Here is a 26004-nt window from a genome sequence, read left to right on the forward strand (position 1 = left end):
GAGTATATTATGCTAAGCAAAATAAGTTAGAGAAAAGACAACTATTACAATTTCACTCATAAGTGGAATTTAAGAAACAAAACAGAGAACATAGGGGAAACGAAGAAAAAATAAGACAAAAAGAGAGAGTGGGCCTAACCATAAGAGGCTATTAAATATGGAGAACAAACTGAGAGTTGCTGGAGGGGAGGTGGGTGGGGGGATGGGCATTAAGGAGGGCACTTGTTGGGATGAGCACTGGGTGTTGTATGTAAGTGATGAGTCCCTGGGTTCTACTCCTGAAACCAATACTACACAGTATGTTAACTAACTGAATTTAAATAAATACATTTTAAAAAATCAATTTTAGAACATGTTATAAAAAAATAATGAGCGGGTCACCGGGTGGCTCAGTCCGTTAAGCATCCAACTCTTGATTTGGGTTCAGGTCATGATCTCATGGTTTATGAGTTAGAGCCCTGCCTGGCTCTCTGTGCTGACAGTGGAAAACCTTAGGATTCTCTCTCTCCCTCTCTCTCCGCCTCTCCTCAGTTTGTGTGTGCGCACACTCTTTCTCTCTTTCTCAAAATACAAAACATTAAAAAAAATTATGAGCTAAAAAATTAGAGTGCTCTACGTTGAAGTCTACAAACCATTGGTTTGATGTTGTATTTTTTTCTTTGTTGTTTTTTTTATTTCAAACAGTGACTGACAATGATTAAGCAGAAGATTTCACATCAACATCCAAATTTCCATCTTCCCTGGAAACCTCAGCAGCTCTGGCAACTCTGTATCCATGCAAGGCAACAATCTGTTATAAATAGGCAGCAATTACATTAATTGTGATAAAATTCTAGCAGAAACTTCTCTAAAATAAATGGAAAAATTCTTTTACTATTTTTTAAGTTTATTTATTTTGAAAGAGAGAGAGAGAATGTGTGTCTGTGTGCACATGCGAGCAGGGCAGAGGCAAAGAGGGAGGGGGAGAGAGAGAATCCTAAGCAGGCTCTGCGCCGTCAACCGGGAGCCTGACACGAGGCTCAGTCCCACAAACCGATGGGTTCATGACCTAGGCCAAAATCGAGTCAGATGCTCATCCAACTGAGCCACCCAGGCGCCCCTAAATTCTTTCACTTCTATTTTTGAGTAACACGGGACTGTTTTTATGCTGTTTGAAAAGAAAAGAGAAAAATTTATCCTGTTGCCAACTGATATATTCAACAAGCATTTATCAAAAGCCTACTAGGAACCAACCCCCACTGTTAGGAGTCTGGGGTCTAACCGGAGAGTTCTTATGAACTCTCTACAATGTGATCACAGACATCTCTTGGAGAGCCCATTGAACATTTATTCTGCCAACTGAAAAGGCAAACGCTCATTTCAAGAACTGAGGTGTTCAAAGTCCAGTTTCCATTAGGCTGCCCCAAACCTCTACACCTTTCTGGCTGAGAAGCAGTTAACCCCCACCACCCCGAATGCAAGGTCACCGAGGTTTTAGAACTATATGGTCTGGGTGCTCACATACAGGCCCTCTGAAACCCTGGGTAGTGGCTGCTGCCTATGCCGTAATCTACTGTGTGAAAACAGACTCAGGTCATAAATTGCTAAATATAAGAAACAAAAGTCAATCAAGTAAGTCCTCTCGAAAGAATTTAGTTATTTCATATAAATCTTCAAAAAAAAATTTTTTTTAAAGAGGCCACATCCTTTCCTCTTCTAAGCTACCTGAGATGTCCTTTAAGTCCTTTTTATTCTCTTCACCAATCACCCTATCACCATACAGTCACCATGTATCAGAGGTAGCTGCGCTCTACGAATGTATACGACATACAGTCTACTCCAAGAGCTGAGACCATGAGAGGAGAACAAGGTATGATCTGACAAGCTTCTGCTTTCTCTTATAAATACTATGAGAAATATTATTTGGTAACTTCCAAACACCAAGCTAATGAATTAAATACTTATAGGTAAAAACATATATAAAGTAAAATGCTGTTGCAAATGTACATGAGGGGATATCTATGCCAGCTTTTGGAATGGACTTATAGAGAACACATTTCCTCATGAAAATAGGCTTTACTTATATTTTAACATTTTGAGACATTAAATATGTAATAGTTTTCCCAATGGCATATGGCTTGAATTGATATTGGTAAATAATTGTACATAAAATAAAACTACACTGAATGAGATGTTAGTAAAAATGACAAAACAGAGGCAGTGGAAGCCATTGCACAGGTGTATGCCATATTACAAGTTGAAAAAAAAAATCTTGCAATTACAGGCCGACACTATTTATTTCACTTGCGTGTAATTACACTTTGTACATGTTTGTTTAGGAATATCAATCCAAGACATCGTTTTGAGAATATAATTAACTGGATGGTAGAACAGAACGTGTGTGTGTTTTTACTATTTTTGTGTTTCTGTATTTCAAACAAGTTGGTCTTTGTTAGCTGTGTTTAACTGCCATCTAGAGTTAAAATGAATCCATTTCTTTTCCCTTCTACTACTTTTCTTCAAAATTTTAGGCATATAAGCCAACATGTTTACTATTTCACATCAAACAAATACAACAAAATTGTAAAAGGACAACTTTATCCAATTTTTCAAAGTACCATTAACATTTCCACCAGCTGCAAATATTTTAAGTTGACTAAAACTTGAGGCTCCCATTTAATCTAATTAAAACATTATTTTTTGAATGTATAAACAAACTAGTAATCAACGTCATACACATTTGAACTTGGGGAAATACATTAGAAACTTGCAGAAAATTAATTTGCCATCTATCTCTTTGGCTTTTTACTTTTATTTTTTTCAGAGCCCAAGAAAAGCATACCCATATATAAAGATATTCAGGAATCATTTCATGTTGTTAACCTCGCTGAAAAATATGATTCTAAAAATGAGCCAAATCCCAAGTGTATATTTAACTAGGGTTTTCAAAATTCTTACATTAAAAGTAACATTCATTTTCAAATATGAGATTTGTAAGAACAAGCCATCAATAGAATCAAACTCAGCTTTCAATTTAATAAAGTCATTTCTGAAAAGCAATACCCAAAAGAAAAAAAAAAATCAGGTTTGAAAGTAAGACCCGATGCTCTAGCGAAAGAAGAAATGTATTCATACAAAAGTCTCAAAAAACTAGATAAGACATCATCTCATGCTTTTCTCATGTAAATGAAGGATATGGGTGATTTTTTTTTTTTAATTATCTGTCCCAAATGCATTAATCAACAACGGACTATCTCACAATATTTTAACATACCATCAGATCTTGAAACAAAGAAGTGGCAATGTAGAAAGACTGCAACTCTTATTCTTTCAAAGGAAATTTTAAGTTTTCAAGGAGAGATAGCAAACAATAATAATGAGAAACAGGCTAGTGCCAAGAGCCTCCAATTTTTTTAGTAAACAGATGCAGAGCATCACAAAAAGATGGAAACTGCAGAATGCAGTGCTCCAAGTCGTCAAGTATGCATTAAGAAGGTTTTTAATTGCTTACTCAATAGTGGACTATACAGTTGTTACTGAATTCTAAGAGCAAGGCCCGGGGTGGGGGTGGGGCAGGAAGAGACATGGAGAAAATAAACAGGCAGAACTATACAAAATTCCCACTTCAAGAAAAGCCTGAGTTAAAGAGTTAGAGAGACTAGTGAGTAAACTGAAAGCCGCTGGGAAATCAAGGAGCCAGGATTAAAGAGTGGGGGGGGGGGGGGGGGGGGGGAGGGAAAGGCTTTTAAATTATACACAGCTGGAAGGGTGTCAATTTAAGACAAAAGGATTGTGTGAGCTTTAAATTGCCGAAATTTGGGGAGGAGAAAATATACGTATTTTACTATGTATACAGAACACAAGTGATTTGCTAAGAATTATCATGTGTGCTTTCAATTTAAAAATTCTAATGCGTTCCAAGTGAATTTTAGAACCAGTGAGGTTTTTAATTTGCTCTCGCAGGAAGGAAAAAGCTTATGCAAATTCTCACTGGAAACCTCTAGGAATGAGCATAGTTTTATCAGCACAGTCTTATTCTCTCAGCCAAGAATGTCTACAATGCAGGCACCAGCTGTGATAATGACTTCTCTATTGCACAGTTTTATCTGATTAGACCTAGATTGATAGCTGATTCGTTGACAAAAGATCCTAAAGAAGTATCTGGTTGTAAATTCTCTTTGGTCAAAACCCATCCAGGACCAATTTAAAGCATTTCAGAGATATTCTGAGCATAGAGTATTTTTCCATAGTGAAATGGACCATCTACAACTCTGGAAAAAGATAAAAGTCCAATGATTATATTTCAGAGTGAAGAAAAGCAGAAAGACAAGCAATTGGACCCACTGCACCAAATTTCATCTGGGATTTCCTGAAACAAGGGAGAAAGAAAAAAACACTAACTCCATTTCAGGCATGAGTGCTTCATTTTCTTATTATTTGTCTACCCAAAGTACACCCAAAGGATGTCTAAAAAAGATGGCCTCTGTGTAAACCATAACTGCAAACCTCTGTATAAACTATAAGTTACTGTAATTTCAAGTCTGAAACTGTCAAGGTTTCTGGGATTCTTTTAATTATTTCTTAGTCTCCAAAGCTTGTCCTTTCTTTTCTATCCTCAAGTCTCCCTACTTCTATTCTTTACTTATCAGTCTCACCTTTTCCAATCCTTCCTTCTCTTTGTTACTGTCAAACCTCTCTTTTCTAAGTCTCTGACACCAGATATGAAATCTTCAAAACTGGGGGAAATGAGGAGAAACATTCTTCTCAATGCTTCCTTTCCACGGCTCCTCACCCCAGACATATTCTCATGCACACACTTCCATAAGGGCTCCTTCACTTACAAGAGATCACAACCCATCTTGCCACCTGATACCCCCAATTACAAAAGCAGACCTCCAAATTCCACCCAGTTTGCAAAACTCAACTTAGCCTTCCAAAGTGTTATCCAGGGGTGCCTGGGTGGCTCAGTCGGTTGAGCGTCCAGCTTCAGCTCAGGTCAACATATCACGGTTCATGAGTTTGAGCCCCCCATCTGGCTTGCTGTTCTCAGCACAGAGCCCACTTCAGATCTTCTGTCTCCCACTCTCTCTCTGACCCTCTCTTGCTCACGCTCTCTCTCTCAAAAATATATGGACTTTTTAAATGTTACCTAGACTGCTCCTGCTCTTGGTGCTCTTTCTTCTCTAGCACCCTCACAATCTGCAGGATACATTTTAGTGACACATTATTGATATACTGTACACAATTACTTACAATACTAACATCAAGCCGGGACTTATTCACTTACAATATGGTCATACATCAGGTCTCTAAACCTCAGTTTTCTCACTATAAGAATGGGGATAGTAAGTCAAGCAACCCTGTCTTGCTCACAGGGCTGTTAGGAGGATTAGATGAGGTAAATCACACACAGCGCCTAGTACAGAATGAACAGTCAATGAAAAGGAGTCATTATTATGTTGTCAGCCAAAACCCTCTAGCTTTCTGTATATACCTTAAGAGCCCTCTAGGCTTTTGAGGGCAGAAACTATATCTGAGAGATATTTAATAAATGCATCTTTATAGAATTTATGGCTAAAGAGCACAGGGCTTTCTAAATGATGAGGCTAAGGAACAATTTTAGCACAGTGGTGGGCAGAACTATACCAGGGTTAGGAAATATTAACTTCACTGCACATTTACAGAATGCCCCATTATAAGCCAGGCATCACTTACAAGTTTCCCATAATCTGTGTGGTAGACCAAGAATATCTCACTCCAAGAAGTACCCAAACCTACCTAATAGAGAAGCTGTGTAGAGACAGACTGTGCAACTGCCACAGATACTTTTTCCCCAGCCAAGTGTCTCACAGAAAAGATCAACTGGGGGATGTCATGAAGAACGGAGCTATCACAGCAGATCTTTGAGTAGAGCAAGTGCTTTTACAGGATGCTACAAAATAATCCGTCTCTCTAGATAACTTTTAAGTGTCTGTGATGTATTCCTGATTACTGTCCTCCTAAAAATTGCAAGACAATTCTAAGGTATTCCTTGATTCACTCCTAGGGAAGACGATGACCTAAAGAAGCGAGATTCCAAGTCAAAACAGGTGGGTCTGTCCCAATTGTGTCACTATGCAAACCATGCATAAAGCAGGAGAGGCGAACAAAGTTTGTTTTAAACAACATACAAATGCTTTCATGTGCAGCCTCAAGGTTCATGCAACCCATTGCCAATTTAAAACAAAAAAAATCTTACTTGTAAATTTACATAAAAGGTAAGAATGCCTTGTACCCATGCAAAAGCTCTATTTCATTCCTAGAACAAAGGGCCATTCAAAGGTCTATTTTTCATGTTTACTAAGGAAGGCTATGGGACAGCTAAATCGAAGGTCCTATCAACTGAAGACAGAGCTCTCAAATTATGATGCAAAATCAATCCCTGATTATTTCAAGGCCATTTTAGTTGCTGAGGATACAGCAGCAAATAAGAATCAAAAATACCTGTTCTTAGGGTGAAGAACAGTGGTACAGTGTTGTGTTCTGGAGAGAAATACAGCAGGAGGAGGGCAAAGAAGAAATGGAACTCCTCTCTTATATTGGAGGTCCAGGGGAATGCTTCCTTGAAGTGGCAGCATTGAAAGATAAGGAACTGAGTCTATGTGAGTTACTAAGGAATGGGTTTTCCAAGCAAAGGAACCATAAAGCGCCATAGTCCCGAAGCATCAGCGGAGTTTCATGGAGATATTCTGGGAAGAAAAAAATACGAGACACGGGGACTAGAGTCTGGCACTTTGCCCTTGACCAACTCAGTAACTTTAGGAAGAACACAACTTTACCTCTCTTGAACCTCAGTTTCTACCTCTGAAACTAAGGAATAGTACCTCGTGTCTCACCAACTTATTTCAAAGGGAAAAAAAAAGGTTTAAGAATGCGCTTCACAGCACATAAGGATTATTTCTAAGTGCGGGGTCCTGAGGGCCGTGGGAAATTTCATTAAACCTCTGCGGGCTTCAAACCACAACCTAAATAAATGGCCAAGCTTGTCTGCTCCTCTGTTAAATGAGGACAGTGGGACCTACCCAACCCAGCATTGTGGGAAACGGCCGAGATAATCCACATAACACCGCGACCCGCATGCAGACCCCTCAAAACATCAACGATTAATGTTACTTTCCCTAGTGGGTGCGAACAGGGGCTCCACTCCCCCGCTCAGCAACGCAACACCAGGGTGAAGCTCTTTGAATTAAAGTGCTTTTACTCACTGTAAAGACCATTCAATCCCTTTGGAGTACCTTGAAGGGGGCTTCCCCATTTCCATACTCCGTGACTTTCTAGCTTCCCTCTCTGAAGCCTTTTGAACGGATACAGGTCTCATTTTAAAAGGCCTTGAAATTGAGCTACCGCCAAACGCTTTCGCAAGGCTCGCAGCTACCGCTTTGGGAAAACTCCCGCGCCAGAGGTCCGCCTTTTATAGCAACGTGATTACGCCACCTCGTTGCGCGTGCGCAATCATGGCGGCGTGACCACGCCCAGGCCTGTGCTGGGACCCAGCGTCCGCACTGTAGCGGACGCCTTTACGGAAAAGGTCTAAGCGCGGCTAAGTGAGTGGAGTCCCACGGCGTTACGGGCCGCGGGTGGGGGCCCTGAGTGTCCGAGAACGGCGCAGGTGTCCGCAGGGCCGGCGGGTGGGGGGAGAATGTTGTTAACGGGGAAGGGCTGGGGTGATGAGGAAAGGTCGTTGAGTCCTGAGCAGGAGTTGGAGTGGTCGGAGGATTGAGGACTCTCAGACCATGGGGATCTTCGGTTCGAAAGGCAGTATTTATCTTGGGGTTTGCCTGGAGTGCTGATGGCGGGCTTACGGAAGAGAAGTTACCATGGACTAACTTTCCGGGATTTCCTTGACGCTGCAATGGAAAGTAGGAGGAATGCGGCGAGGAGTGGCCTGCAGTGATCTTAGAGGAACGTATCTGTAACTAGATCCTTGCGGGCGGGTCTGGAGAGGTTGCTGTCCGCGGTGCTGAGCAAAACACATTGGTTCCTTTAGAAGGAAACCCGATGAGGGCAGGGCAGTGTTTCCTTGGCTGGGCTCAGGGCCCTACACCTCCATGCATGTACACTGAAGGAAGAGCTCAGTCAGCGCTGGACACTCCGAGATTAGCGCCAGTATTTAATTCATAAAATTTAGGAAAGCCAGTGCGTCGCCTGAGGAAAGAATTTCATTCCTGTTTTTTTTCTCCCTTAGGACAGTCACCTTTGGCTTTTGCACCCAACCAGATGATTTGCCTTCAGGCTCCCAGCCTTCAACGTACTGCACTTGATCTTTTATCAGTATTGATCCAGGCTCTTCAGTCAAGGTGAGCTTGCTCATGTGCCATTAAAATGGGCTTTCCCAAACTCCCCAAACAGGACTCCTGAGCACGCAGAATACAGTGAAGGGAACAATTGTGCTTTTCCACCGCAGTTACACATGAAAAATACTTTCTTATTTGGAAAAGAGATGGTAGAACTGGGCAGTCTTCCAATAAAATAAAGACCATGAGTTTCCAGTTGGTTCTCATACTTGTTTGCCTTTCTATGTGTGTATGCACATGCATGAGAGATGGTGCTCCTGTGTTGAATTTTACAGAGTGGAGTTTTTTTCTCTCTGTTGATTCAATAAAATGTTTACTAGTCTTAGTACCAGCTGCTTGTTTGTTTTCAATTCAGATTAAGGTTAAAGTGTGAGGAAATAAGAGGAAGAAATGTGAGATGTTTAGTTTACCTGATTCATGGTGTTTGGGGATGCACCTGGCATATGAAAAGCTGCGCATCGTAAATAAAAATGGTTTTAAGTGCATTCTCTCATTTTATGCATTACATCTCAATTTTTATTTTTCAATTCTGAGAGAATCAATGGGTTGAGGTAATAAAACAATCAACTCTTGAAAAGCTGAGGATATGTAGTAGAAGTAACTGTACATGTTTTTATTATTTAGCAGAAAGCGTATAAGGCAGCTTTGACTAAAGATGACTTCGTTGCTTGCTCAAGAAATTCGCCTTTCTAAAAGACATGAAGAAATGTAAGGTTTTTTTTTTAAAGGCTTATCTAAATGAATACATTGTGCTGGCTTTCTTAGTGAAATATTGTGTGAACAGACTTAAAAATCTGAAAATGTGTCATTTAAATTTTCTAACACTTGAGAGATTTGGTATTAGGGAACGTCACTGTCTCTTAAGAATAATAAAGATTAAAAGGCTTATTTATGTTCTTTTTACTTTGCTTTGCTATTACCTAGATAAATTTACCCTTCTCACCTTTCTAGGTTCCTCACTGGTATTTAATGGACTTCTCTAAACCTCTTACCCATAGCAGGCTTGGTTTAATGGTCTAATGTTGCTGTCTTCAAACTTGTAATAGTTTTTTTTTTTTTTAAAGGAGCCCCATATTTTCATTTTGCATTAGGCCTTACAAATTATATAACCAGTCCAGTACTTATATTGATATCAACCATCTCCACCTCTTTCTGTGGGCTCTCATGTTTTCTTTAATTAATTTCTTTTCTTCAGTTCATTACCAGGCCCCTTCCTTGGCTTTCTAAGGTATTTTCCTTATAAAAAATGTCCAAATTACTCAATTTTATTTCTACCCTCATGTATTTTTTATCATCTGACATTTTTTTAATTAATCATTTAAGAGGGCCAAAAAACTTGTAAAATGACGATTTGACCAATGAGACACTTTTAAAATATATAAAACAAAGCAGTTTGATAATTTACTTACAACTTTTTACATCTTTCTTCAATTACTGTTTCACCTTGTTGTGAGTATGCATACATACACACAGCCTCTCACTCATATATGGAACCATCATCTTTCTCTTGGAAAAAGAGGAAAAAAATATTTTTATTGCTTCTTCAAACATATGGAAGTTTAGCGCAATTCTAAATGTGTAACATGAGATTCAGGGGTATTGAAGTGTTAAGCAGAAGGTTTCGTATAGCAAGTTATATCAATGTATGTGTGTGGGGAGGTATATATAAGTATGTGTACAAAGGGATATGTATTACAGTTTGCATTTTCACCAAAAAATTAAAACATGTTTTAACACTCTAAAATAATTGCAAAGACCATAGAGGCTAAAAAAACAGAAGCATGTACTTACAGTAGATACGTTAATGAAAATAATTTTACCCATATTTAAGACTTACTGAACTACCGTAGTTTTCTACTGTCTTAATAATTGACATAGTAGTTGGCTTTCAAAATACGTTGAACTTGAATTGAGGTGTAATTAAGAAATGTACGTCCATATTGAACAAGCTAAAATGTTCCCTTAAAAAAAAAACTTTATATAATCTTCCTTTTTTCTAGAGTATCACAAAGATTAATGTTACTTCAACAAATGGAGAATAAATTTCTAGATGAAAACAAGGAAAAGGCATCTCAGATACAAGCAGCTCAAACTGCTCTTAAAAGGAACCTTAGTCTTTTAAAGGTAAGTTTCATTGATTTTAGATATTTTCCCTCACCTATGCAAAAAGGTTTTAAGTGAATTTCATAATTTTGATGTATATAATTTGTTTTGAATAAAATTAACGAAGTACCACCTAGCTTTTAAACCCATGTTAGATAAGTTGCATATGGATTCTCATTTTTTTAATGAAAAAAAAAAATGGAAGCTTGCTTAAGCTAAGTGTTTTTAATCAACCAAAAAAATCAGTGATCACAGAAGGAATTTAAAGGTCACCTTTGTGCAAGACGTAATAAATTTAAGATACAGCTCTCTATCTTCTTTTATTTATCGGGAGATTCTAAAACCCCATGAAGTACCTATAATGTTTTTAGATCCAACTCAAAACTATCCTCATAAAAACGAGAACAATTTGATTTTGCCCTATTGGGGCCACAGTCAACACACAGAATTCATATCTAACAGATAACAGATTTCCCAGATCTCTCTTGATAGTGATGGAGGAGGTGGTCAAAGTATGTGATTGCGCAGGGCCTCACCATTTGGCCAATGTGCCCATTTGGAGTAAAATCATATGTGTAACATTTTTGGCTGCTTGCTATACTTTGCTTCCAGAATTGTATGGCTTCATCCATAATTAAAACCCTAAAGTTTGCTTCCATTCAAGCTTCCAAGAGATCCTATGACTAAAACATTTGGTAGTAAGGCTATATTATTTAAGTTATAAAGCAGTGTTTTCAGTTTTTTATTGTTAAATATTTTCATCGATAGGCATGATATAGTTATCTTCTGTAGTCACTAGAGGATAAAGGAAGAGGGAAATTCAGTTATCTTCTCAGCTTCTGGCAGTTTGATCCACAGTAATTTAAGTCACAGCCATAGTGCTACCAAAGCATTCTATGTTGCCATATGTCTTACTTGCCCAATGGTGTTTGCAATATTTATTTTTAAATGGAAATATATAGGATAATCTGGAATTTGCTGTGAAAATTCAGAAAAACTAAATTAGAAGGCTTGAAGGCTTGACTGCTACCTACCTGCAACAAGTACAGGTGTTATTCGGATTTTTCAAGTTTGTCTTCCTTTTAGTGAGCAAGTATTTGGTGAATGCCCGGAGTCCTTACTACTAAGCTAGTTCTCAGCAGAAGGTGGAGTCAACAAAAGAATTCAGAGTTCTTTACATCCAGTAGCTCATAGGCTTAGCTGATAACCTAAGGTTGAGGTTGTCATACACAAAATAGGAGACCTTAGGAGATCAAACATTCAGTTACATGGAATCCTCAGCAGTGCGGGACTAAGTATAAAAACTCATCAAAAGCTAAAATATTCTAACAAGTCTGACAGTGGAAGCTAAGCTGGAACGGTGTTTGAATAGGCACAAGGTAAGGACATTCTTCTGCATTCTTACAGAAGAACCAAGCCCAGAAGAATGAATAGCCCAATTAATGTTCACGGGACCCTGAGCTAACTACCTCGTAAAGCCACAAGAAGCAAGGTTGGATAGATTTTGTGAGACCCAACTGAAGAGTCTGAGACTTGATATATAGGGACAATACAGTACTAGACATGTTTGAGCAAAAGAAAACTAGAGACTTACATAAGAAACATATGGGTATTTAAGAAAAGATTCATCTCCTATTCCGATGTAATGTGATTTGAAGAATGGAGAGCTTAGATTAAAGAAGAATAGCTAAGAAATCATTGTCCTATCTAGAAGGAAGATAATGAACCTAGTTTCATAGTCTTTTGGTATGGTTTTTCTCCCCCCGATAATAAAATATATTCTCACTGTAAAAAACTTGAAAGTGTAAAGAAGATGAGCTAGCATAGTTGTTGTTATTGTTTTTTTAATCTTTATTTTGAGAGAGAGAGCATGAGCAGGGGAGGGCAGAAAAAGGGGGGGGGAGAGAGAGAGAGAGAGAGAGAGAGAGAGAATCCCAAGCAGTCTCTGCACTGTCAGCACAGAGCCCAATGAGGGGCTCGATCCCATGAACTATGAGATCATGACCTTAGCCAAAGTCAAGAGTCAAATGCTTAACTGAATGAGCCACTCAGAGCCCCTGAAATAGCTTTTTTTCCAGATCATCCCACCCAGCTAGAAATTAGTATTTTTTTGTATTTTTCCTGTCAGTCTTTTCATAAACAGATACAGTGTCTGTTTGCTGTTAGACATGCAGTCTCTTCACTTTTTTTTAAAACATACTTTGAATATTTGTATATGCAATTTTTTTATCCTGCTTTCCCTCTTATTATTTTGTTTGAAACTCTGTAAAGAGATTATTGTGCAAGTGACATAAATAAGACTTGATCACAGAATATTCAGTTGGGAACAACTTTTTTTTTTTTTTTTTTTTTTTTTTTTTTTTTAACGTTTATTTTATTTTTGAGACAGAGAGAGACACAGCATGAACGGGGGAGGGTCAGAGAGAGAGGGAGACACAGAATCTGAAACAGGCTCCAGGCTCTGAGCTGTCAGCACAGAGCCCGACGCGGGGCTTGAACTCACAGACCGCGAGATCATGACCTGAGCCGAAGTCAGACACTTAACCGACTGAGCCACCCAGGCACCCCGGGAACAACTTTTAAAAGCATATAGATTCAGTTCTCATTGAAGGTTATTTTTTTTTTTTTTTTTAGCATAAAAACTTTTCTTCAAGATTAAAGTAAAAATGGACCTGCTTTGGCCTAAAGCCCCACCCATTTAGCCCTTCCTTGTCTGCTCTATTGTCACTGTAAGGAATGGTGAAAACCACTGACCACTGCTATTGCCCTAATTTAGAGCTGAGGAAACCATAAGTTAACTAACTACTCCTAATACCCCTGGTCAAGAACAGTTTCAGTTACATCACGATATGTACTTAAGACCAGAATACACTTTAAAAATGGTTCCACTAAAACTTGGAAGCATTCTTGTAAAGACACTAATAACAATATAAGGATGAGCTCTATCAGCATCCATTATTTGACCTTACTGTTTCTTATATTGCTCAGAGCATCCAAATAACGGGGAGTAAGCCTTGATTTTTGGAAAGGAAGATATAACACTAGTATTTTTAAACGATATGGCTGTATATGTAGACAAGCCAAAGTTGTTTTAAAACTAGTATTAGTTGAGTAAAATTAATGGATAGAAAGTAAACATAAAAATATCAGTAACAATCCTATAGATATACTTGGAAAATAGGGAGATCACATTCACATTAGCAATGAGATTATAAAATACTTGGGAATGCTCTTAACAAGGGACGTACATGACTGTTACAATTACTACATTTCAATGGGAGATTCAAGAGAAAATTTAAATGGAGACATATGCCTTAATCCTGACGGGAAAACTATTATTTTTTTAACTATTATTTTTATAACACCAGTTGTCACAAAGTTATGTTTTTTAATATTTATTATTGAGAGAGGGAGAGAGAGGGAGCATGAGTGGGGGAGGGGCAGAGACAGTGAGGGGACAGAGGATCTGAAGCGGGCTCCTCACTGACAGCAGTGAGCCCAATGTAGGGCTCGAATTCATCAACTGTGACATCACAACCTGAGCTAAAGTCAGAGGGTTAACCGACTGAGCAACCCAGGCATCCCACAATGTTATTTTTAGTTTCAATAGAACCCCACAAAAATTTCACATCAAGCCCAACAAAATTTCTCTAAATGCATTTGGAAAAATAAATTAGCAAGAGTATCAAAGAATGTCTTTAAAATGGGATGTTAATGAAAAGACTAATCCCAAACTGTTCAAGCATATTAGTAAAAGAATGAACATGAATTTTAGTAGAGAAGAAAACTCACACTGAGAGTTTAGTCAGTAAGTATCATAGATGATAATGGATTGTTAGCTTGTTAGTTTCCAGAAATGAAATAAAATGAAATGTATCTGCCTTTTAAGAACAAAATTGATTTGGAAGAGAGAATTCTGTTTCCATAAATACTTCCAGGATGTAAAAGGTCATCTCTTTCCACCTCCTTCCTTACCCCCACCACCAGTGACAAAATTGTTTAACCCAAAAAGTCAGTTTTGTGGTAGCCAACATCATCTTGTGAAGAAAATGAACAAACATTCCAGGGTGAGAAGGAACAGGAGTGTGCTACAGCAGACTAGAGATATGGTAGGTGCTTCCCGGAAGGTGCGTCCCGGAAGCCTTCTTGGGGTGGCTGCCGGTTAGAGCCTTGAACCAGCTGCCCCCCAGGATGGCCAATAACTTACAGGACCCCATCTCTCCTCTTCCCTACTCACATTTCTCACTTTCTCCAAATTCAGTGAGGAGCGAGTTTAATGAATGCTTAAGTGCTGCTTGTACCAGTGACCCTGTATCTCATGCCTAAGTATCTTCTTTTTGCAATCCCAGAAATTGCACCTTGAGCACATTAAACGATTAAACCCAGCCCAGCCAGAGCTGGCATCACTGCATAGATTATAGGGAGATATCCATTGCTGGGTTGAGAGGGAGGGACAGGTCTAGTGAGGGGAAAAGAAAGAAATCGCAGTACATGACTTTTTGTGCTCACAGTTTACCTTTCCTAATCATGAGTCAACTCATTTATAGAGGCTGCTGAATACTGCCATAGAGTAACATTTACACCACCATCCATACTGGAAACTTGTTTTTTAATTGTTATGAAAAATTGCGAACCTATGTAGAAGAGGAAATCGAAGAATGAACTTCCATGTGCTTATCACCCAGATTCAGTAATTATCAAAACACAGCCAATCTTGTTTCATCTACACTCCTCACCTTCACCCCCAGCCCGCCCCTCAAATTATTTTGAAGCTAATCTTCAGGCATGCCATTGTGTCATCTTTAAACACTTTGGTGTACATCTATTTCAGTGTTTATCAAAGATAAGGGCTATTTTAAAGTATAATCGCAATACCACGATCAACTTAAGAAATTAACAATTCCTCAAATATTCAGTTGAGATGCCCATCTCCCATATTAACTTTTTAAATACTTTTAAGTTTACGTATTTATTTTGAGAAAGAGAGAGCACGAACAGGGAAGGAGGGAGAGGGAGAGAGAATCCCAAGCAAGCTCCTTGCTGTCTGTGCAGAGCCTGATGAGGAGCTCGAAACTCACAGACCCTGAGATCATAACCTGAGCAGAAACCAGAAGTCAGATGCTTAACAGACTGAGCCACCCAGATTTCCCTCCCTTATTAACTTATCAACATGGTTTTACATTTGTTTGAATCAGGATCCAAATAAAATCCAGTATGTAATTGACAGATAGGTTTCCCTAATCTCTAGAAGTTCCCTCTGCCCCACCCCTTTCTTTTCTAACCCCCTTTGAATTTCTTTGTTGAAGGAATTGGCTCATTTCTCCTATAGAGCTTCTCACAATCTGGATATTACTAATTACATTGCTGAAGTATCATTTAGTATGTTCCTCTATTCCCCATAATTGACATAGATTGATAGGATGAAGTTGTGCTGTGCAACAGAAATATAACGCAAGTATTATAAAATTTCCTAGTAACCATTTTTAATAAGGTTAAAACAAACATTAAATGAAACATTAAAATTTTCATATTTCAAATATATTGCTCCTGAAAGTTAGTACATACCTTGTTCTTTTTTCTTACTGAGCCTTCAAAATTCAGTGTGTATTTTACATTTCCAGCGCTTCTCGACTCAGACTTGTCACATTTCAAATTCTCAGCAACCACATGTTAATGCTCTGCATTTCTAGAGACCTGATCACATTCAGGTTCAGTGTTTTGGGGGAAGAACACTTTTGTAATGACTGGTTGTCTCTTCTTCTGGAATGTTAGCAGTCACTGGTGATCGTGGCCTACATATGCCTATCAGGGCTTGCAAAAAGTGATATTTGCATTCTTCTATTCCTTTTTATTCGATTACTGATCATTTACAAGAAGATGAACCTGCCCTCAGCAGATAGTTGGTTATACTGAAGTACATTTCCTATAGGAACAAGCATGATGAGTGCTTGATTCTTTTCTCTGTACTTAGTTTTCAAAAATAACAGGTTGATTCTCTAGTATCCTCCAAAAGTGACAAATTGGTGTTTTTAAATACAGCTGCAGTGTTCAATCTGTATTCCCACTGATGCTCCAACTGTCCCAATTTTACCAAGTGGAAACCTCCAAGGTAGCTCGTGAATGCCTCTGACCTGATCTTAACAGTCCTTGGTAGTTTACTTTCTTTCTGGTACGATGATATCTATCAGGTTAATCATACGCATTTGGAATTGGCCTTTGCTCCAAGGAGCCCTGGATCCTTTTGATAGGAATGTATATTTAGAGCCCTTGATCGGGTGTTTCTTACAACTTTTTTTAAAGATAAAATTGAAAAAAAAAAAAAAAAGATAAAAGTCAGCAAGAGCTCGTATCAATAATTCCATTTCGATCACATGATTCTAAGACTTTTAACTTAAAATCATCAACCTTTAACTCTTTTTTCCCCCTCAAACCAAAAATCTCAGTTCGCAAGTAATTTCCCAGTACCAACCTCATAGTCGTTTACTTTATCCCGTGATATAGACAGCACTACCAGCAACAGTATGATTACAGACTATGGCTCTCAGTCAGAAACTTTTTACAATTCTTTTTGTCCTTGGGGTACATCTCACTATGGATGCTCAGTCAAAATACCGTGTTCTAAGACCACCTGATTTACTTTTTCTTGATGTGACTATGCCACCAAATAGACAACAGGTTTGTTTCCTTTTGTTTTCAACTTTTAGGGATTGCTTTTTCATTTGTTCTGTAACTATATCAATTTCTCAATGATATGTATCAAGTGACAGATCTGTAAAAAACAAGATAAAAAGGTCTAGTCAGGTAAGTCTACCCTCTTTTCACCTGCTTTTTTTCTTCTTCCCCCCAACCCCCTTGGGTACTTTTTTTTTTTTTTTTAAGCTTTTCATTTATACTCAGGAAACTTTTGACACCTTAATCATTTATTTATGTAATGAATATTTAAGTGTTTAGTACATACCCTGCACTTTATAAGATTCTCAGATGCTTAAAGGTAGTAGCAAACATAGTCCTTATCATCTCGCAGTGTATAGTCAAAGATAAGGTTCTTCATTGAAAATAATATGATATAACTTGCTACAGAAGGTAGAGATTTTTCAGTCAGGCTAAGGAATTCATAGTTTGTCCTCTGTGTAGTGGGTATGTTTTTTGTTTTTTTTTTTAAACTAGGTAAAGACATATTTAAAGTAGTAATTTTAGCAAAACTAATCAATTTCATATGAGGTTGAAATGAGACATAGTCTAAGCCTGGGTCCAAGTCCTATTTGTTGAACAAGTAAGTAATAATAAGGCCATAGCACAGGATGGCATGGACAGACTAGAGGAGACATCCTGAAGGATCAGTCTATGGACCTTTGCATTTTTAAATGTCAGGGAATAAGAAGAGTTGAAGATAGAAGATGCAGCATCGGTGTCTGGGGGAGGAGAACTCCCACTATTTTATATTCAGTACAATCAGGAGGAATAAGTGTCGTTTTATTAGGTTGAGGAATAAGGGCTAGGAAGAAAAGTTATCTGTCCCTCTACATTAACAGCTGAAGCTAGATAAGAGGCAGTCTTGGAGAGAGCAAAAGTAAAAAGATGAGGACAGATGTCACAAATCTTAAGAAAGCCCACACTTCAGATTAAGAAGAGAAAAAAGGAGCCAGCTAAGGAGAAAGAGAAGTAGGAGGCAGAGAGGTAAGCAAAACAGCTAAGAAAGTAAAATCTCACTTGAGAAAGAAGTTCTCTGGAAGGGTGATAATCCCTTGTCGAAATGCTTCGGAGCTGACAGTCAAGTTACTCACAACAGGCCTGTCTTACCAGGCCACAGATCCCTGCTCATGTCTACTCTTTCATTGCAAATCTGCTCTTCTAGGAGAGAGATTCAATATCCTTACTTTCTGATCTTTAAGGCAAAGGTTTATAATCTTGTCTATAGGTGCAAGTGGCACCTAGATCTACCACTAACAGTAAATTTATAACTCTTCTAATAATGGTGTAAATGGAGTTATGATTCTTTTGTTTGATTTCTAACAGTTCCAGGACCTTGTACAATCTCAGTGCAATCACAGAAGAGTTAATCTTCACTATTCAGTGTAGCATCAGCATCAAAAGCTCTTTAGCATGTGTCTCAGCTACAAACTTCTGGTGGGGAATAGACAGGGCTATTAGATGGGCTTTTGATCCCTAAATTGCTGGTTTTCCCCTTCAAATCACCTTCTTCTAGACAGCAGGTGCATTAATGGTTGTGCAACTTTGGGGAGTCCCTTTAGGGAATTTCCTGTTTTTCCCTTTTACATTTCACACCCATTCCTTGCTCCCGCCGCTACCATCTGCTCGCTCTTTTCTCCTGTTCAGCATTGGATTCTTCACACCCCACTCCCACGCCCTTTTCCATCGCTCTCCGTCTGTCCAACAGCCCTGTACTTGGATTGCTCCAATGCTTGTACAGGGATCAGAGAACTTTCTCTTTTCGATCAACTCACTAAGCTCAAAGGAGAGACAAAATTTACACAGCCTTGAGCCAAGGCCTCTGTGAACTTGACAAACATAAGCAAGCACAAGACAACATAGGTGCCAATGTGGGGAGCATGAAACAGAGCTCAGCATTTCACTAACGACTTGGAATGTTCTACATTTCTGGGCATACACTTCATCCACATATCAAGGTAACATCTTTACCAGAGTATGAATTAAGTGTAATTAATTACCCTTGTGTTTCTACAACCATAAGAGCAAATGCATACACCCACGAATTAAACTACAAATTAAAGCCCAGTGCTTAAAAGCCATCAGATGAATGATGCACAACGTAGCAGTAAAGCTGGCCATCGAGACTGCCCTAGAAATCTAGTACTAAAAATCTAGAGTGTAGTGAAAAGGCTTTTGCTGCAAAGTACGGAGCTAACTCATGGTCTTTCTTTTCAATATGTGGAGAATTTGCATGAATATAAAATAAAAAGAACACCGAACAAATGAAATGTGTGACATTAATATACCACTTCCATGATCTGGCCCAGAACACTTCACTTTTAAGGTTAGTGCAGTGTCAAAATATCTGTTTTTAGGGGCGCCTGGGTGGCTCAGTCGGTTGAGCGTCCGACTTCAGCTCAGGTCACGATCTCGCGGTCCGTGAGTTCGAGCCCCGCATGGGGCTCTGGGCTGATGGCTCAGAGCCTGGAGCCTGCTTCTGATTCTGTGTCTCCCTCTCTCTCTGCCCTTCCCCCATTCATGCTCTGTCTCGGTCTCAAAAATAAATAAATGTTAATTTTTTTTTTTTTTAAACACAAAATATCTGTTTTTAGTGTCGGAATATTTGACCGTTTTATCCACCTGGCAGTTTTGAATGGTATTAGGGCTAAGGTAGTATCCTGAGCAGTTTTATAAGAAAGTCCATTTTTCAAGAATTATTGCCATTTACTATTTTATTATTTTTTTTAATTTTTTTTAACATTTATTTATTTTTGAGACAGAGAGAGACACAGCATAAACGGGGGAGGGGCAGAGAGAGAGGGAGACACAGAATCGGAAGCAGGCTCCAGGCTCTGAGCCATCAGCCCAGAGCCCGACGCGGGGCTTGAACTCGCGGACCGCAAGATCGTGACCTGAGCTGAAGTCGGACGCTTAACCGACTGAGCCACCCAGGCGCCCCGCCATTTACTATTTTAAATGAAATGGAAGACCTTGAAAGTGCTCTCGACACTACCCCTACTTTTTATTTTGAGATAAGAAATGCTCTGTTCCCGATCTGAAACTGGTTGTCTAGCCAGTGATCAGTCTCCTACCTCAATGACCTTCCTTCAGTTCAGACTGTATATCCAGAGAAGAGTTGAGAGATTTGGGATATAGATGTTACTATTACAGGTGCCATTTGTATGTGTTATGTAAATACATTTTGTTTCTATAACATTGATACCTATCACAGGATATAGAAGCAGCAGAAAAGTCTCTACAGACCCGGAGTCACCCAATTCCATCACCAGAGGTGGTTTCTCTTGAGGTGAGAATCTTAAAGATCAAAAGTATAAGAAGAGACCCCCATGCTGTTATGAGTACGTTGTAAATTAACTGTGGTTCTATGTATGTATTTCCTAGACTTATTTATTCAGTAAAATAAACAAGATATGTCTGATTGATCCTTACATGTCCACAGTGCTGTGCTTTGTATGTAGGTGACTGATAAGTATCTTGATGTTAAAAAAAAAAAAAAGCATCACATGAAAATTTTCTTAAAATCCTATATCTTTTCATCTAGAAACAACTACCCTGTTAAACCATGAGAGACACTATGCACTAAATCTTAAGATGACAGCATGCCTAACCAAAGTGCTTTTCCTGTTGGCTAATGTTAGTAGTTTAGTCCCTTCACCAATTTTCAACCAATGCTATTTCAATGCATATTATCATGCAGTATAGTGTGGCTTTTGTCTGTTTTATTTTGCTCAGTTCAAGAACAGATTGGCAAGATTGTTGGCAAAAATAAATCCTACTTGGTATATGAATATATCTGTGATGAAAGGAAATTTACTCCATATAGAATAGTTTAATTTTATATTCCTAATGACCTTTTTCAAATACAGTTTGCTTGCTGCCTAACCAGAGATGTGAATAGACTCAAAATTAAAGGATGAGAATTTGCCCTTCAATTTTCTGTGTCATCTAGAGTAATAAGAAGAGGCAGTGATCAAGGATAGAAAGAACTCTGGTACAAAGTTGTGCCTTGGGCATGTCTTTTTCTTTGTTGAATTCTCCAATACCTTGCTCTGGCCTATACGGGGCCCACACAATAGGGGTTAATCCAGCCATGAATGGTGGAGAAACTCCCAACCACAGGCGATGGTTGGTATTTTTCTGAGCTAGTCTTGCACAGCAGGATGACCTCTATTTTAAGTGTTTCAGGCTACTTCTCAGACCACATGCATAGATAGATAGATATGTAGAACCGCTCACCATTTTCAACTTTCAGAACTCCTGTACCTTGTTAATGTGCAGAGTAGATCATTATGTGTTCTTAATGCTATGGAATTCTTTGGTTGAATTTCCCAAAATGAGATTCATAGTGATAATCTCCTATAAAATGCCCTGCAAGGATAGAGATTTTTGGTAGTTTACTTTTATTTGGCTTTGTTAGAGCAGTCATGCAAAAAAACATCAAAGCTTCTAGAAACTATATGGTGATCTTTGCATGAGCCTCTGTAGCTTACAGACTTGCTATAGGCAGGCCATTAATACAGTATCTCAATTTCTAAGCCATTTAAATGAAAAGTGATTACATTATATTTTTTCTCAATATAAAAAAAATTGGGAAGAAATTACAATTTACCATAACGAGTGCTTTTCTAAAAGGTATAATGGATGCATATTTTAAATGTTTCTCCCCATACAATTAAGGAGTCCATTCACCTGAATCCTGTACTAGTTATATTTCAGTTCCTGAGCTCATCGCAGGTCCAATCTTTTTAGGCCAACTATAAATCAGTTGTTCATGTTTGATCATTTCATTGTAATAACTTCAGTACACGTAATCATTTGGTAGGAGATTTGGAACAGTAACCGAAAACATTTAATGATTGTAGCCATAAATGATTCCACTGGTAATAATCACAAGGTTGGCCACAAGAGGGCGTGTAAAATCACAATAAAATCCTAAAACCTGTAATTCTGCCAGGCTCTGGTTTTACTGAGAAATTTGAAAATTAACACTAGTAAGTAGCCAGATTTCTTTCTAAAATTAACATAAAATATTCTGTAGAGGAAGTGCATTCTACGTCTATGTGTGCATGTGTGTGTGTGTACACGCATACACACACTTCAGTGAATAAACATTTAGACTATTATGAAGAGCCAAGTTCAATTGCTTGATATGCTTTTTTACTTTTGGATGTTGTTTTTTTTTTTTTTTTTTTCCAGACTCTTTACTGGGCATCAGTAGAAGAATATATTCCCAAGTGGGAACAGTTTCTTTTAGGAAGAGCACCATATCCGATCGGTGTTGAAAATGAAAATGAAGCAGAAAAATACCACTCAAAATGAGGCGCAGTGATAACTTCTTCACATGCTCTTTCAAAACAACCTGTTTAGTACAGCTGAATATTAAAGAATATGCAGATCGTTTCAGGAACTTTAGGAATCGAGTACGTTCCCAGTGCCCCATTACCTTCTCAATGACAGTCAGGATCTGACAATCTGCTGACGAGTCTCAGGTTGTCACTTTGAGACCTACTAGTAGTTCCAGGTCAAGAATTTGCCTTCTGCCAAATCCATGGAAGTGTTAGTGTTAAAAGCTTATACTGAAAGGTGGACTGTTTATTAAACAAGTCGCTAAACAAGTGTGTGTGTCTCGTTTTAAGAAAAAAAAAAAATCATTTACAGCCATTCTCATCTAAACAGTAAATACGGGTTGTTCTGATGTTACATTTTCTAGAATCATTTTGGTTATTTTATTATGGGGATCATGTTCAGCACAGGATCAAAGTGGGTGTTGGTCCATTATTACAGTTTCTTCTAACAAGTAGAAAAAATAGAGACACTTAAGCTGCTTCAATATAATATTTATTAGAGAATGGATTTATAGGATTTTGTCCTTCATAGATAATCAAACCTCTGAAAGTTCTGGGGGAAAGAACTAAACCATCAAGCATTTGGTAAGTAGCCAGTTTCAGGAAGGCTCAGATGTGGTTCTGAAAAAGGTCCCCTGTTAGAGCTGAGAATGGTTACTGGATTTTGACTTGGTTATTTAAGGACTGCCAACCCTGTGAATGTCGATAACTCCTCTCATCTTCTCATCTTTAAACTTGCCCTTCCCTCTCCCTTCTATTTTCATTATTTCTGAAACTGTCAGAAAGCTTTGAGGTTCCTCAGTCTTCCACTGCTTGAACACTCAAAAAAATTTGTTTTTCTAATTATAGAGGCAGCTCCTGCTAGCAAGGGGAGTCTATACGTTCATTGCCATTCAAGCATTTAAATTTCAAACTGGTTTGTGTTTTTAAAAGAAAATAGGATAAGCTAAAAAAAAAAAAAAAAAAAAAAAAAAAACAACAACAACAACAACAACAACAACACTATATTGAAACGTCCATTGTGCTGATAAGTTCCTTTAAACTACCATCTTGGAAATATCCTGTTGAGTGGGTGGTTGGTGTGGGTAACAATAACGTTGTTTTCATAATACGCGCTGGCAGATTAACATACTTCTCTACAGTGTTAACAGTTGTAATTAAGGAATAAACAGCACAGAGTGTCAGTCCGATGACAATTTCATCTATAGTGTCACAATACAAAATGTCACAAAATATTAGAACTGTTATATAACTATAAAAAGTATCCGCTTAAAAGCTGAAAGCCTTTTTAAAAAAGGAAGACAGAGAAAGGAAGAAAAAAGAAAACTGGCATAGAGACCAGAACAATTTATACCTTCTCAAGAATGTTCTGACATGAAAATAAATTGATAATTTTTTTTTTTCCTGTTACATCACAGTTTGGTTTCTAGCCATCCAGTTGATTTAGCAGGAGAATGCACGGCTTTTTAGCAGCTTTGAATTGGTAAACAGATTTAGATGTAGTAGAAAGGAACATGAGGAAGTTTTTTTTTTTTTTTTTTTTTTTAACATCCAATCTTTCCCAGCATATGCACATAAGAAGGTGAATGAAGCGATGTGAAACTTATTTCTCTTTAGTCAAGTGAAAAAAAAGGCTAAACATTTGTTGAGATAGTAAAATATTGTGTCAAGCAAGTAGGCACATTCCAAAATTAAACAGTGGTTGATACGTTAACATCCTCAAATATTTGAGTGCACACTTCCTTTGAGTTCTGTAAATTAAATCACCAGTAGGTTCGATTAAAATACAAAATGAATAGCAATTTAACCATGTCAGAAAAGGTTGTTTTTTTCCTCCCCTAAGTTGACTGACTTGCTAAATAGTTTATAAAAAGAGCATATATTTAATATACCCTGGGTTACTACTTAGGGAAGCGGGATGGATGTCATTTCTAGGCTTTAGCTGTATCCTTTCCCCTGTTACTAGAGAATACCTCAAAAACTCCCAGAGATGACTTTATTCCTGGCCCCCACAGAACTCCCTCCCCTTCTCTCCTTGTAGACTGTAACAGATTGCACCACATGGTGTATGTTTAAAAAAAATATATCCATAGGGACCTAGATACCCCATTAAAGGGCTTTATATTCCTCATGGCAAATTAGCTTTACATAGGAATTTCCAAGTACCGTTTTCTGTAAGGAGGGAAGAAATACCGTAACTAACGTGTATTTTGTATTTGCTATCACTAGGAATCAGACAAGCAAACAGGTCATCTACGCATACTCCCCTTGCCCCCTACCACTGCTATGATTCAGCGTCCTTCCCGTTCACTCCATCATACCTACTATTCATGAAAAACATGAATTCGGTATTTGGGGGTTTGGATTTTGGTTTTTGTCTGTTTACAATAATGGGATTTTCAAAATAAAGGTCATTTCAACATTTTCTTCGCACAGCCTTGCTTGGATTGTTGCAAACACAGAGGTGCATAAATACTCAAACTCATTTTATGCTGGAAGACTTTTAGTAGATGAATTTATTAAACTATAAAATACTAAGGTCAGAAAGAGCTGCAGTTTTTCTCCACGCTTGGTAAAATAAACTTGACTAAGGAAAAGCCCAACACTCTACAAACCAGACATCTGGTCTTTCCCGGGAAGGGGGGGCAGGGGGCAGCAGGAGCAGTGCCAATGAAAGGGAGGTCAAATGGACAGTTTTTCCTGTGCGTTACGTCCAAGGTGCTTTCACACGTCGGCTGAAGATTTGAAGGACTATAATAATCTAACTTTTTTCACAATTTGGTCTTCTCTGTTCCAATCCCTTTTCCATCAAAAAAAAAAAAAAAATACAATGGATATGTGGACATACTTATTTTTGAACCAGAATTAAAGTAAGTTGGTGATTTTCTCACTTCTACAATAACTGGAGACAGGCCAGGGGGCGGGGAATATATGAAAAGCCAGGGTTTGCAATCACAAGAGTAAGGTAGGAAGCTTTAAACCCCGTCAGGTAGGTTTTAGAGTATAAAATTAAATGCACAAGGCCACGAATTTGGCTTATCCACAAAATGTATTCTTTTCCTTCCTTATTCTGTTAGTCTTTATTAAATAAACAAAGGTGAATTGGTTTAAAGTCTTTTTAAAAAAAAAAATAAAGTTTTAAATCTAGAGTTACCACCCTCCCTGTTTCAAGAATTGTCCAAACATTATAGCTACATGGCTTAAAAAAACTCTCCATTTTAACAGTCTAGTTGACCTCTTCTACTTTGATTAGGATGCTAAGATGCCTTTTTTTAAGTTTCTGACTAAAAATCTACTCATCAGAGAAGGTATGAAGTATATAGTGAGTTCCAACAGAGGAAGGAAGGAAGGAAAAGAGGGAAGGAGGGAAGGAGGGAGGGAGAGAGAGAGATCAATCTGTGGAAAATACGGAGAAGGCAAAGAGAAATTACTTTGAGAAAGCTTTAAGTTGAAGCAAGAAGTACGCCCACTTCTTGTGTTTTATTTGTTTATCTTATAATTTAGAAGTTAATTTGTCTCCATAGGAAATTTAATTCCCTATGGCTAATACA

General features: G+C 38.1%; 1 protein-coding gene across 3 annotated transcripts; it reads left to right on the forward strand.

Annotated features, from left to right (window-relative positions):
* Window positions 1–7471: 7471 nt before the first annotated feature.
* On the forward strand, window positions 7472–22720 carry CA2H3orf14 (chromosome A2 C3orf14 homolog). Of its 3 annotated transcripts, none has more exons than XM_042927526.1 (6): window positions 7472–7562; window positions 8204–8315; window positions 8937–9020; window positions 10313–10436; window positions 20320–20394; window positions 22305–22720. In XM_042927526.1, the coding sequence occupies exons 3-6, from the start codon at window positions 8968–8970 to the stop codon at window positions 22425–22427; spliced, it is 375 nt and encodes a 124-aa protein (XP_042783460.1). In that variant the 5' UTR covers window positions 7472–7562; window positions 8204–8315; window positions 8937–8967; the 3' UTR covers window positions 22428–22720. The 3 variants fall into 3 exon arrangements, with proteins under 3 accessions (XP_042783460.1, XP_042783459.1, XP_042783461.1); XM_042927525.1 differs by having other exon boundaries at window positions 8940–9020; XM_042927527.1 differs by having other exon boundaries at window positions 7556–7627; window positions 8940–9020.
* The last annotated feature ends 3284 nt before the right edge of the window (window positions 22721–26004 follow it).

The sequence above is a fragment of the Panthera leo genome, chromosome A2 (assembly GCF_018350215.1).
Source record: "Panthera leo isolate Ple1 chromosome A2, P.leo_Ple1_pat1.1, whole genome shotgun sequence".
NCBI classification, from domain to species: Eukaryota; Metazoa; Chordata; class Mammalia; order Carnivora; family Felidae; genus Panthera; species Panthera leo.